The 14,646-nt window shown below is 44.2% G+C and overlaps 1 protein-coding gene across 2 annotated transcripts in view; it reads right to left on the reverse strand.

Annotated features, from left to right (window-relative positions):
* Positions 1 to 14,646, reverse strand: part of CDS2 (CDP-diacylglycerol synthase 2) — a 30,709-nt gene that overhangs the window by 9,956 nt on the left and 6,107 nt on the right. For both annotated transcript variants that reach the window (XM_087969596.1, XM_087969597.1), the window contains exons 2-7: positions 9,432 to 9,568; positions 7,230 to 7,326; positions 5,715 to 5,812; positions 4,012 to 4,151; positions 3,405 to 3,463; positions 2,430 to 2,512 (exon numbers count right to left, since the gene is read on the reverse strand). In XM_087969596.1, coding sequence (XP_087825722.1) covers positions 2,430 to 2,512; positions 3,405 to 3,463; positions 4,012 to 4,151; positions 5,715 to 5,812; positions 7,230 to 7,326; positions 9,432 to 9,568 — 614 coding nt within the window. The remainder of the gene's footprint in view (positions 1 to 2,429; positions 2,513 to 3,404; positions 3,464 to 4,011; positions 4,152 to 5,714; positions 5,813 to 7,229; positions 7,327 to 9,431; positions 9,569 to 14,646) is intronic.

Consider the following 14,646-nt stretch of genomic DNA (forward strand, 5'->3'; position numbering starts at 1 on the left):
AAATGGAAATGAGGTCTACACGTTGCCAAGTTTGGAGGCTCAACGCAAGGGCGGCTTGGCTCTTAGCAGGCCTGGTTTTCAAGAATCAAGGAATGGCATCCCCTGGGGGGGAATCTGGCAATTAGGTCTCAGTCAACGGATGGATGAATCCATAGGTGTCCTTGCACACATAGGTGTGAGAGCGTGATGGGCTCAAACTAGCCCAGAAATGAGAACTGGCAAAGTGTAAGTGGATGTTCGTGCAAACCTAGCTAAACCTTTGCCCCTGCTGTGCTGAGCCCCTTCCAGATGAAGGAAGCCCCTGGGTGGCAAAAGGGCCTGGCAGGTCCCTAGAGCCTATGAACCGAAGACAAATTCCTTGTGTGTCCAATCACACTTGGCCAATAAAAAATTCTATTCTATTCATTTTCTCTATTCTATTCTCTATTCTATTCCTATATTCTATTCTATTCTCTCTTCTCTTCTCTTCTTTTCTCTATTCTATTCTCTTCCTATTCCTATTCCGACATTCTATTCTATTCTCTATTCTATTCTCTATTCTATTCTCTATTCTATTCTCTATTCTATTCTCTTCCTATTCCGACATTCTATTCTATTCTATTCTATTCTATTCTCTCTTCTCTTCTATTCTATTCTCTTCCTATTCTCTATTCTCTCTTCTCTTCTCTTCTCTATTCTATTCTCTTCCTATTCCGACATTCTATTCTCTCTTCTCTTCTCTTCATTCCAATATCTATTCTATTCTATTCTCTTCCTATTCCGACATTCTATTCTCTATTCTCTCTTCTCTTCTCTCTTCTCTTCTCTTCCTATTCCGACATTCTATTCTCTATTCTCTTCTCTTCTCTTCATTCCAATATCTATTCTATTCTATTCTCTTCCTATTCCGACATTCTATTCTCTATTCTCTCTTCTCTTCTCTCTTCTCTTCTCTATTCTATTCTCTTCCTATTCCGACATTCTATTCTCTCTTCTCTTCTCTTCATTCCAATATCTATTCTATTCTATTCTCTTCCTATTCCACATTCTATTCTCTATTCTCTCTTCTCTTCTCTCTTCTCTTCTCTTCCTATTCCGACATTCTATTCTCTATTCTCTTCTCTTCTCTTCATTCCAATATCTATTCTATTCTATTCTCTTCCTATTCCGACATTCTATTCTCTATTCTCTCTTCTCTTCTCTCTTCTCTTCTCTATTCTATTCTCTTCCTATTCCGACATTCTATTCTCTCTTCTCTTCTCTTCATTCCAATATCTATTCTATTCTATTCCTATTCCGACATTCTCTTCTCTATTCTCTCTTCTCTTCTCTTCTCTCTTCTCTTCCTATTCCGACATCCTATTCTATTCTCTACTCTATTCTATTCTCTATTCTATTCTCTTCCTATTCCTACATTCTATTCTATTTTTATTCTATTCTGTTTCTATTCTGTTTCTATTCTGTTTCTATTCTATTCTGTTTCTATTCTGTTTCTATTCTGTTTCTATGCTATGCTATGCTATGCTATGCTATGCTATGCTATTCTATTCTATTCTATTCTATTCTATTCTATTCTATTCTATTCTATTCTATTCCATTCCATTCCATTCCATTCTCTATTCTATTCTATTCTATACTATTTATTCTCTATTCTCCTCTAAGCGCCTAGAGGTGGCTTGATAAAAGACACCCCACACACACACACAATAACAGCTGCAAAGAGGCCCAAATGGCCCTTCCTCCTTCACCCAGAACCGAACCAAGGGACACCCATCAAGCTTTGACCCCCCCCTCCCCCACCCGATGATCAGAGCTGGACTGCCAAATAGCCATGTTTCAAAAGCACGCAGCCTACGAAGGTCTGATGTGCGCCTTTCACGTCGTGCTCAAGCGAGAGAAAGGCGTCTGAACGGAAGGCGCTTCCAGGCAAGCGTGCGCGTGGCTTAATGTGTTAACTCAGCTCCCGCTCGAGACCTTCAAAGGCGCAATCCGCTCCTCTTTAGTCAGGGGTCTCCAACCAGGGCCGCTTTAAGCCTGGCGGACTTCAACTCCCAGAATCCCCCAGCCGGCAAAGCTTGCTCTCTTGTAATCCCTTCCTCTGCAATCTCTCTGGTGAGAGAGAAAGAAACAGACACGGCTGGCTGGGGGATTCTGGGAGTTGAAGTCCTCCAGGCTTAAAGCGGCCAAGGTTGGAGACCCCTGGCCTACAGGCGTTTTTGAGACTGAGCAGGGGGCCTTCTGCTCTGTGGAGACTGGAAGCGCCCCAGAGACCCTGGCCCGTAAATGCGCCCCCTTCCCCCATTGAGCCACAGACCCACGGAAGCCTTCCTCTCCGTAGGACCCATTCTGCGGCAGCTACATGCGCAAGGCCTCTCCTATGGGAGGCCACCAAGCCCATCCTCCCCAGCAAAACGGGGTCTCGCCACACCCCTCCCACTGCGCTCACTCACCAGATCATTCCTTCAAACAGGTTGTGAATGATGAGGTGCGACTGGGTCACAACTATGAGCAAAGTCACATGGGTCCAGCCAAACTAGAAAGAGAGAACATGCAGTCCAGTTTGGAGAGGCAAATATTTATCGGAGACGAGCCAAAATGCTAAGAAAACACATGCCCACATATAAATATATATATATATGTGGATCTTTGGTTATTCGGGTTTTCTCCCGCGTAAGATTGGAAGCGTCTAGGCAACGTTTCGATGAAGTCTCATTCATCATCTTCAGGCTTCTGTCTTCAGCTCTGTGCTTCTCAGAGTAACTTCTCCTGTGCTCTGAGAAGCACAGAGCCGAAGACACAAGCCTGAAGATGATGAATGAGACTTCATCAAACGCGTTCTCAGACGCTCCAATCTTACGGGAGAAACCCGAATAACCAAAGATCCACATACAAATACCCACGAGAACCTCAGAAAACAAATTATATATATATATATAAACATATATATGACAAAGGGGAAAGGGGGAGGAGGAGAGGGAGAGGGAGAGAGAGAGGGAGGGAGGGAGAGAGAGAGGGGGGGGGGGGTCAGCCAAACTCCCATTAATGTTCCTTTTTTCAAGACCAAAAGTATTTTTGTAGTATTTTGTGATCAAAACCAGAAAGATACAGCAATCTTCTACTTACAACCATCCATTTAGTGACTGTTTGAAGTTACAAGAGCACTAAAGAGAGTGACTTACAACTGGTCCTCGAACTTACAACTGTAACAGCATCCCCATGGTCACATGATCCACATTGGGTGTGCCTTACAGACCGGATTCAAAAGCTCCTGAACATTTCAGAACCCTGGTCAACAATTCCTTGTTGTGTCAAGGTGCCCATTTTGGGTTTCATTTCCATCTCTCTCTTCCTCTCAGCCTCCCCCACGCCCCCCTAGGGGGGCTATTAAACTCTGAAAGCACGGAATCCATTTACTTATATCTTACCATGTAGAACTGAAGGCGATAATGCTTTTTCACCAGGCTCAACACGAACATGCAAAAACCTGGAGTAGAAGAAAGAAGGCGAGATTGAAGAGGAAGTAGCAGAGGAGCAGAGTAGAGAGCAGGGGCGTCAAACCCACGGGGTGCTTAGATCTGGCCCGCGGGGGTCACCCCGGGAACAACAAAGTACCAGCTCACGGTGCCTCTGTCAGCGAACGGAGCTCGGGAGGGCCATGCACGGCCTCCCGAGCTCCGTTCAGCTGCGACACCTCCTGCAGTGCTCTGTCAGCAAAACGGAGCTCGGGAGGGCCGTGCACGGCCCTCCCGAGCTCCGTTTCGCTGACAGAGCGCTGCAGGAGGCTGTCGCAGCCGAAAACGGAGCCTGAGAAGGGTGCCCCGAACACAAGTGATGTCGAGCTGGCCATGCCCACCCCAGCCGCACCCACCCGGCCCCCGAGGCCGAACACAACCCTGATGCGTCCCTCAATGAGAATCGAGTTGGACACCCCTGCTATAGAGAGCCCAAACTGGCCCTGCGTTTGACCCTTCCTGGGACTCCACCTGGTCATCTCGTACGTAAACCCAAGCAAGGGGGGTCCCAAAGGTTTACCTGTTAAGTAGAGGGTGAAGGAAATGAAGCGGTGATATTTGCTCAGAATGCGCAAGGGCTCCTCCCTCTGGACCAGAGTGAAAAAATAATCCGTCGCCGTCTCGCCATAGAAGAAATAGTTGACACAGAGCAGGAAGTACCTGAAAAAGACACATCCATACTTTTCTATTGAGCCTTACTAGAGATTTTTCCTGAGGGATGGTTAGAATTCCTCGGTGGGAGTGGCTAAATCTATGGTAGTTTTGGAGGTGTGAAGGCCATCCCACTTAGCTTTCCTTTAGAGGCACTTTCTTTTTCTTTTTAAACATTTTTTTTGTTAGTTTATAATATAGTACACAAAGTTCATACAAAAGTAAATGAGTTAGGAAATAGAATAGAATATCAGAGTTGGAAGGGACCTTGGAGGTCTTCTAGTCCAACCCCCTGCCTAGGCAGGAAACCCTACACTACTTCAGACAAATGGTTATCCAATCTCTTCTTAAAGACTTCCAGTGTTGGAGCATTTACAACTTCTGGAGGCAAATTGTTCCACTGGTTAATTGTTCTCACTTTCAGGAAATTTTCTCCTTAGTTCTAAGTTGCTTCTTCTCTCCTTGGTTAGTTTCCACCCGTTGCTCCTTGTCCTGCCTTCGGGTGCTTTGGAGAATGGCTTGACTCCCTCTTCTTTGAGACAGTGGAAGACTGCTATCATGTCTAGACATTCTCCAGGAAGGGAGAATGGGGGAAAAAAGTGGGGGAGAGCCCCCCCCAAAAAAGGGGCACTGACTTCTGACTCCTTTTGGTGTAGTAGAATAAGGCATTATCAAACATCAACTTTTTATTTTTTCCATAATAGTATAAACGAGCCATTTCTATAACAAACAAATCTATCTAACCGGTAAGACCCAAAATCAAAGTTTCATGTTTCTTCTCAACCTGAGCACAAAGTCCAAGTAAAAATAAAAGTATTTGTATTTTTTGTTTCCTTGATCAAAACAGTCAATTTAGCCATTTCTGCTCCCTCCGTGGGTTTTTGCAGCCATCCTTCCATTGTGCATAGTCTTGCTCCCATAAACATATATAACATCCCGAATTTTTCCCCCCCTCTAAATCTTTTTTCCATTAAACCCAAAAGAAAAGTCTCTGGTTTTTTTTTCTATATGATAAGATTCCAGCAATCGCTCTAATTAAATCATGATTCTCGAGCCAAACTTCCAAAAACTTCCAAGGATCCATTAAAGGCGACATACCGGCACTGCCCTGAATGAAGCCAACTCTGGCATCCGTCATTTACAGTCCCCCGTGACCCCGTTTCCTCCCCTCCCCCCGGGTGTGTCATAAATAAGATTCCTCAATTGAGCCCCTTCACAGGTTGGGTGTCATCATTCATATGCTCCAATTAAATATATTTTCAGGCAAAAGCTCTGGTAGTTTAGTGACAGTAAGAGTTGGAATGTACTCTCGCTTTGCTGCACTGCTATTCCAGATTTCTTTCCTTCCCCTCTTTTTTATGGCAACTACCAAAACAGGCATAGGAATTTTATGAGTTGACACTATATTCACTTTATGAATTTTCTGTGTTAAGAGGCACTTTCTAAAGAGGTGGTCACCCAAAAAGAACTCTCACCACAGAGGACAAATCTTCTTGGGTCATCCTCGGCGAGAGTTTCTCCAGACCAGACAGACAAATGAAACAAAACACACCCCTCTGCCCCCCTACTTACCAACTCAGTGTCCTGAACCAGGGCAGCTCATAGGAATGGTACACATTGTAACCGATGGTGATGATCTCGTGGAAGCATTTGATCTGGACACACATGACCTGCAAGACATGGATGGCCCTTCCATTTTACCCCGTCGATTTTGGCGGCAATAATCCTTTCTTCAGATAGGTAAGCGGGGATCTTTTAGCCCCCAAACCTTTTAGCCTGAGGACAGTATAATTGTAACAAGAGATGTGTATAGCTCGGATCAGTTTCTCTCATCTACAGTTGCTCTTAACTGGGGAGGATGGGAGCTGAAACTCAAACAACAGCCAGTTCGGTCTAATGGTTAAGGCACCAGGCTAGAAAGAAAGATGGACTTTGGCATCCATCACCAGGAGGCTGGGAGTTCTAGCAGGAGGTTTATAGCTCTGGGAGAGAAGGAAATAGCCTTCTGGCTCAAACCGCGGTTGATACCTTTGAAAGCTAATGCATTGTTCTTTTTCTTATTACTTTTGGAAATTGCTTGTTAATTGCTTTTCGCCTTTTAGAAACCTTTGGATTGGCAAGTTTGAAAGCATTAGGTAAGATGTTCTTCTTTCAAAAAGAAATTTTCAAATACAAGCTTAAACATTTGTTTGGAATAAACCACAAAACCGCGGATTAGAACTTGGATTCTGGAAAGTTGCAAATGGTTCCTTTTTCGGACATGAGTGCAGCTTTTCTTCTCTCCAATTCCCACATACCCACCCAATTTGGATTACCTTCTAACCTGAGATCCAAGCCATCCATCCATCCAGAGGATGGAACTTCTCCAAGCCCTTCCGTCCCAGAGATAGATAGATAGATGATAGATAGATAGATAGATAGATAGATAGATAGATAGATAGATAGATAGATAGATAGATAGATAGATTAGATGGTAGAGATGAGGTAGACAGAGATAGATAGAGATAGATAGATAGATAGATAGATAGATAGATAGATAGATAGATAGATAGATAGATAGATAGATAGATAGATAGATAGATAGATAGATAGAGATAAATAGAAAGATAGTGGTAGAGATGAGGTAGATAGATAGATAGATAGATAGATAGATAGATAGATAGATAGATAGACAGACAGACAGACAGACAGACATAGAGGAGATGATAGAGGATAAACAGATAGATGGTAGAGAGAGATCAGATAGATAGATAGATAGATAGATAGATAGATAGATAGATAGATAGATAGATAGATAGATAGATGATAAAATAGAAAGATAGATGGTAGAGATGAGGTATAGATAGATAGATAGATAGATAGATAGATAGATAGATAGATAGATAGATAGATAGATAGATAGATAGATAGATGATATAGATACAGACAGACAGACATAGAGGGAGATGATAAGAGGATAAACAGATAGATGGTAGAGAGAGATCAGATAGATAGATAGATAGATAGATAGATGATAGATAGATAGATAGATAGATAGATAGATAGATAGATAGATAGATAGATAGTTCAGACACAACAAGAACTTACAATCATCATCAACACCATGGGCCCCAAGTAGATGATGATGAAGAAGAAGACAATCATGGCCAATGTCAGGATGCCCCTCACCCACCAGTTCTTCCATCTGCAAGAGAGGACGAGTCAAGTTTGAACTCTGGAGAGCTCTGGTTTCAACAGCACAACCAACGGCTACAATCCGTCCCTCCTTGTCTGTTTTTTTTTCTTTTAACGTCTACGAACAATAAAACTGAAAGTCAGGAGATTTTTGTTATCAAATAACTAGCTCGATTTGGAAAGGAAAATAAGGGGGGGGAGGTGCAAATTCTGCCTTTGCCTACCAGCATCCACCAGTATTCATCTGGCTAGCATCCTGTCAGTCTGTGAGAGAGTTGAGGGCTGTTTGGAAACTGAAAGAGTATTTGCTGTGTGAGCAAGGAGCCTGGGCATGGCTTAACTCAACTGTTCTGTACTAAAGCTGCTTGGTGCTGTGAAGCTGAAACTCCTCTGCTTGTGTTTTGCATTTGGAACAGGTTTCTTTCCAGGTGGGGAGGGGGAGTAGAACTCCTTAGCATCAGAGCGTGTTAATAATAATAATAATAATAATAATATAGGAAATACTCTATATGCTCTGATGGTCATTTCGAACAATCCTTTCTTAGTGAGCCCCTAGAAGCCCAGAGGAACCTATGTGCCACATTTCGAGTTTGCAAGAACTTTATGGCTCTGGAGATTTTGTGATGATGCCTGAGTGGAATTTCACTTCTAGCACAAGCATCTCCTGCCAGAACACGAGGGTCCCTTGAGGGTCTCCCTGCAAAAGCTCAGGGACTAAATGCTGCTCAAGATAGGATGGAAGGATCTGAGCTGCTGAGCCCAGCAGATAAACGTGAAGCCACCCGGCAAGCAGCCTTTAAATGCCAATTGAACTGCATTTAAATTATCTTTAGGTCTTCCTGAATATTTATGAAGACACAGACATCCTCGTCAATGAAGGACAGGCAGTCCAAGTTTCCAACCCAGAGAAGGCAGGAGCAGATCGGCAAGGGATCAGCTGAACCTTGGGAAGAGATTCCGACGGGCTTTTCCAAAGTTAGGTAGGGCATGGCTAGATTACACCCAAGCAGCATTTGCTTGGCCTGTGGGTCCTTGACCTGGGAATCCCAACATCCACGACATCCGGAGTGGAACCATGTTGAGAATCCCGGTTTAGGAGGCTCAGCCAATCTCATAGTACACATGTTGCGCACCAACAATAAAGGTTTGAATTGAATTGAGAATGTGGGGCACATATTGCTAAGGAACAAACTTTTTAAGCGATGGTGTAATAACCAGACAATCCCAAATATACTGAACGACCAATTTGGGGTTCAAATCACCTGAAGTTGCTTGTTTTCCCCCATGGGAAAGCCCCTCCCCCAACCTGCCTTCACAAAGCCTGGTTTGCTTAATGATGGTTACCAAATAAACTACAACTGGTTGTTATTTGCAGCACAGAGTAAGCTATAAAGCAAACCAAGCACATTAGTTATTCTACGTTGGGTTTGATAGCGAGGAGACAAGTTTTCTGCCAATGTCTGAATGAAGACATCCAGGAAAGCCATCCATCCTGACCTTAGCCTGTAGTGAAGGGGCAGGAAATGGGTCAGAACTCACCTGGGAGAACTCCTGAAACCCAATGTCACACGGCAAGAGGGGGATGATATTGGCAGTTGTGCTACCGCCACTTTGGCACCAGCTCCTCCTCCACAGGATGGTCCACCAGGTAAAGCCAATTCATAGTAACCCCCCCTCCTCCCAACGCACAAGGATATTTTGGTATCACGATTGTCAACCCTGAAGAATGACCTGACCGAGGCCATTTTGAGGCTTTGGTGCTGCCATGCTGGAGCTGAGGAATAGGTAGGGAGGAATAGAGATAGCTGGGATTTGTAGCCAAAACAAAAAACTTTCTCTTGAGAACCAAGGACATCCCACAGGTGGCAGGAGAGAGGAGGAGCAATGTTACCAAGCAACCAGACAGGACCCTGATTGGACTGTGTGACTGATTTTTGGGGGGAAAGGGGAGAAAATTTCATTTTTAATTAGGTGAAAACTGTGGGAATATTCAGAATCGGTTTTCACCAGTCTGTGCCAATACGATATGTCCAATAAACTTGTTCTTTGAGGAACTTACTTGCCTTGGAATTCTGTTTGCTATGGGTGTATTACGAGGAACCCTGACAACGGTACCTTGAGGACAGGTGGGAGAGTGCTCTGTTGAGGACCTCAGGGGTATCGTCGGCCGAAGAGGGAGGGGCGGCCTCCGATTTATTCTCACTATCCGATGCAGTTTCTCCTCCATCAAGCTTGTTTTCCAGCTCCGACTCCTGCAAGGTAAGACACAGGAAGGGTTTTCCAGCAACTTGGGATGGACAGCGGAAGCAATTCAAGGCTGCCTGCCAAGTAAAAGTCTATTTGTTCCTAGGCTCTTTAGCTTGCTGGAAATTTTACTAAAGAGCAGGGTAAATAAAAACAAAAACAGGAAAAAATAATGGGTCAAGGCAAATTGTTCAAAGGCCAAACAGAACATTTTCTTCTCTGGGAGGTGGGCTGGGTGCAAAGCATAAGAATTATCCTTTTTTTTTTTTTTTTTAACCATGATTGCAAATAAATCCCAGCGTGTATCCGGTTTGGATTGCTTTAGTGTCATCTTAATTGTAGTTTCATTTTTATTTTTCAATTCTGATTGCACTTGGCCCCAGTTAAGGTCACATTATAAATAATGTCTGTTTTGTTTTTGCTTCTTTACCATACGAACACACAATCATAAACGTCACATTTTGATTTACACACATTTTTCATTCATTTGCCACCAGAGAATCAACCTTAAATATTTCTTAAAACACAGATGCAGAGAAAGACAAGAAAAACAGTAAGTAGATGGATGGCAGGAATAGTTTGGGCAGGAACTTCCTGCAGCCAGAAACACCAAGCACAGCTTTGTGCAGCTTATTTGCTTTGCTCAGGCTGATGTAGGTCTGAGTAGGGCCAGACTGAGAGGGGATGTAATTGCAGAGCATCTCCTGGCCGGATGTATTCTGACAGCACTGATAATTATACAGCAATGTGCTTTAAGTGTGGACAGGGGAGAAGGAAATCCACAATATAAGCAACCCAGAAATCAAAATGCCAGCTAACCGGCCCTCCTTCCATCTCCTCCTCCGCCAATCCCTGGTTTGTGCAGCTGCCTGGAAAGGCCAGTGAGATGCTCCATAATGGTCCAACCTGGATGGTTTCCATAGCAACCGCCTCCTGCTCTCTCTCTCTCTCTCTCTCTCATGTACAATGACATGCCAGATTTCCTTGCGCTCCTTGCAAAAAACTGGGCTGGCAGGCAAACACGAAGCAGGGTAGCTTCCTCCACAGCTGGCCCTCCACTAACGACCACAACTGGTATGGCTAAGGGAGACATTCATGCAGTGAGTTTTGCCCTGTTTTATGACACTGCGACCATAAATGAGACAGTTCTCAAGCATTTGAATTTTGAATCAGGTGGCCGTGGAGATGCTACAATGGTCGCAAGTGTGAAAAATGGTCGTAAGCCACTCCTTTCAGTGCCTTCGATTGTAACTTTGGTCACTAAGCGAACTGTTGCAAGCAGAGCACTACCTGTACTTCCACTACATCTACACTCACCATCCTCCAACCCTAGTAGGCCAAATCAAGCTTGTCCGTATTAGCCGTCATGGCAAGGTAGGATTTTAAAAAATGGATTAAAATTGCCTTAAGCACTGAGCTTTGATCAGCAGTTGGTTGGAAGTGAAAGTGATCCAGATGAACCGTTGGCCTCGAACATGAACATATTCATTTACAGATTAACAGAGGTGGAAGGGGCCTTGTAGGTCATCTATTCCAACCCCCCACCCAAGCAGGAGACCCTACACCATTTCTGACAGATGGCAGTCCAGTCTCTTCTTCAAAGCCTCCAGGGATGAAGCTCTCACAACTTCCGAAGGCAACTTCTGTTCCATTGGTTGATTGTTCTCACCGTCAGAAAATTCCTCCTTATTTCCAGGTTGAATCTCTCCTTGATCAGTTTCCATCCATTATTCCTTGTCTGGACTTCAGGTGCCTTGGAAAATAGCTTGACCCCCTCCTCTCTTTGGCAGCCCCTCCAATATTGGAAGATGCTCTCCTGTCTCCCCTGGTCCTTCTCTTCGCGAGACTGGCCAGGCCCAGTTCCTGCAACCGTTCATCGTTTGTTTTAGCCTCCAGTCCCCTGACAAACATGTCCAAGTTTGAAGCCATTGATACAGATGTGATATAGGCATGTCCATAATTATATGTTTATGGGTGAAAGTTCCTGAGAATACCGTGGATAACCAAGACCTCGAGATCCTGCAGCTGATTCATGTTTATGCATTTGAATTTCGATCACATGAGCCTGGAAATCCTGCAATGGTCATAAAAAACGGTCAAAGGTCACTTTTTTCAATGACTTGAGTTATAACTTTGAACAGTGACTAATTGAACTGTTGTAAGTTGTGGACTATCTGTATTTTTGTCTAAAGGCTAAGCATAGCCCAAGACCGAAAGCAGGGCATTCTCAGTCCAATGGGGAGAACCAGAGAGGTGGAATGTCTTTATCTTATCAGAGAGGGGTTTGCCTCAACCTGGGAGGGGTCGGTCTGATGGAGACCTTTGACAAGAATGACCTAAATATGGACACGCTGGACTCATTCTGGGAAGGGGCACCAAACACAGCCACTGTCAGTTTTGGAAGCCATATTGTACTTAGAAGCTTCAAAATCTTAGTGCCTGGGAATGTGGGAGGGGGGATTTCATAGAGAGGTGGAAGATTAGAGGTAACAACATTTTTTCTCATCAAGTCAAGGACAAGTTACCCTGCACCTGGAAATGGAGAGGGTGGGTGACTTTACGATTTGTGGACTTCCACTCCCAGAATCCCTCCTCCTCCAGTCAGGTTAGCTCAGGAATTCTGGGAGTGGAAGTCCACAAGTCTTAAACTTGCCAAGTTGGAAGACCCTTGGTCTGGAGGAATGTCTCCAGTTGGGACGAAGATTTCCTTGGGCCGTGGGATGGGCCAGTGGGTGCAGGGGATGATGGGTTTTTGAATTCTCAATTGGGAAGGGGAAACCTCGGAATTCTCAGATTTTGGTTTTCCCAGATGTGCTGGTATGACTTCCTTAATAAATTCTTACTTGGATGAACTTGGTTTCTGAGTGCTGAATGAAATGGGGAGTTTCACTGGAACGCTGACGGCCACATCACAAGGGTCACTCTGCCTGCAATCTTATGGTGTTATCCAATGTTCATCGATGGCCTGGCTCCAAGGATGGTACCCTTTTTCCCTCCCATTTATTTCAGGCTTAAAATACTGGAGTGACCTCCCTTCCGATTGGCGTTCCTGGGCTGTTAGTCATCAGTCATGCAGCTGCAGAGAACCCAAACCAAGGGCAGGAACGGTTGGTTGAGCCAAGACTTGAGATCCAGGATTCCCCAACCTGGTGCTTTATGGATACTTGGCATAATTCACCATTTTTTCCCCAGTATTCAGGCTGCTTCTTCTAGCTGGGAAATCCTTGTGAAGTCCAGCAGCCGGAGTGTGTCGATTATTTAGCCGGAGTGCACCATGAGGCGGTTAAGTCTACATTGCATTCCATTTAATTCTATTCATAATTTATTGCTCGTCCTGTGTATTTTTATAATAATTCACTGGCGTTTTATATTTTTGATGCATGTTTTACATGCTCCTTTGGGTGAAGTTTACACTCTACGGCTGTAACGCCGTACGAAATAATAACTCAACTGCAAATGCCCGCTGTCCTCCTCCAAAAGGCAACGAGAGCTTATCGTTTCTAAAGCAATAATGTTATCTGGGAGTTGGCGATACAACCACACAGTACACACGTAACAAGGCAAAACCCACCAATTCTGGATGCTGTCCCTTAACATCTAGCCACCACAGCACCATCTGGACCTCTCCAGATGGCCCATTTCCACCTATTGAGGGATAGCCATTGAGATGTCCTAGTTTGGGAGGAAAATAATAAGAGTTGGAAGGGACCTTAGAGGTCTTCTAGTCCAACCCCTTGCTTAAGCAGGAGACCTTATACCATTTCAGAGAAGTGGCTGTCTAGTCTTTTCTTAAAAACCTCAACTTCTAGAGGGCAGTTATTCTGTCCTTTGATTCAATTGTTGAATATAAAGACAGACAACTCTACAAATTCTTCCATACAAAGTTTCTTTTATTGGATTATATTAGGTATCCTCAAGGTAACCCACAGTTATGTCGAGATGCATCTAATGTCCAATTCTTTGCATAGCTGAAATCATAGTGTAAAATGATAGTAATCTCTCATCTCCTATTTCATCCCATAGTAGTGGAGCCAAAGGAGAAGCGCTAGCACGAAGCTGGGGTCCATTCAGTGACCAATCAGGATTACAGATGTGACCACATGACATGGACTACATTTCCCAGGATACCTTAACTACATTTACCATGATGCATTCCCTTAAGGGGACAGCTCCCAATTCCTAACTAACTATCCCAATTCCCATATACTGGCTGGGCAGCACAGAAGCCATTCCATTGATTTATTGTTCTCACCATCAGAAAGTTTTCTCCTTAGTTCTAGGTTGCTTCTCTCCTTGATTGGATTCCACCCATTGCTTCTTGTCCTGCCTTCAGGGGGCTTTGGGGAATAGCTTGACCCCTTCCTCTTCTTTGGGGCAGCCCCTGAGATATTGGAACATGGCTATCTTGTCACCCTTACTCCTCCTTACTCCATTATTTAGACATACCCAGTTCCTGCAACCGTTCTTCATACGTTTTAGCCTCCAGACCTTTCACCACCTTCATTGTTCCAGATAAACTTCTGCTAAAGTATCAAGGTGCTGGGTTGCTAAACCGAGAGGCCAGCAGTGTAAACCAGCCCGCAAGCCTCACAAGATCACAAGGTAGCATTGCTTAACAAGTAGTATCAGGTTGAGACACCTCCTCCGCATGAGCCCTGAGCTTCCTCCTGTGAATCTATATAAACAGAGGCACAGATTCAAAATCATGTGAAGTGTTAGGACCGCTTTGTAAAGCCTTAGTAAGGCCACACCTCGAATGCTGCAACCAGTTTTGGTCACCACGTTACAACAAAGATGTTGAGACTTTGGGAAAAGTGCATAGAAGAGCAACTAAGATGACTAAGGGCCTGGAGGCTAAACTATATGAAGAATGGCTGCAGGATTTGGGTTTGGTTAACCTAGAGAAGAAGAAAAGAAGAATTTGGGGGACATGACAGGAGTGTTCCAGTATTTGAGTGGCTGCCCCAAAGAAGAGGGGGCTCAACTTATTCTCCAAAGCACCAGAGGGCAGGACAAGAAACAACGGATGGAAACTAATCAAGGAGAGAAGCAACCTGGAATTAAGGAGACACTTCCTAACAATGAG

This window comes from Notechis scutatus, chromosome 7 (genome assembly GCF_049901735.1).
Source record: "Notechis scutatus isolate UNSWTSFEM ecotype Mainland chromosome 7, rNotScu1.2, whole genome shotgun sequence".
NCBI lineage: Eukaryota > Metazoa > Chordata > Lepidosauria > Squamata > Elapidae > Notechis > Notechis scutatus.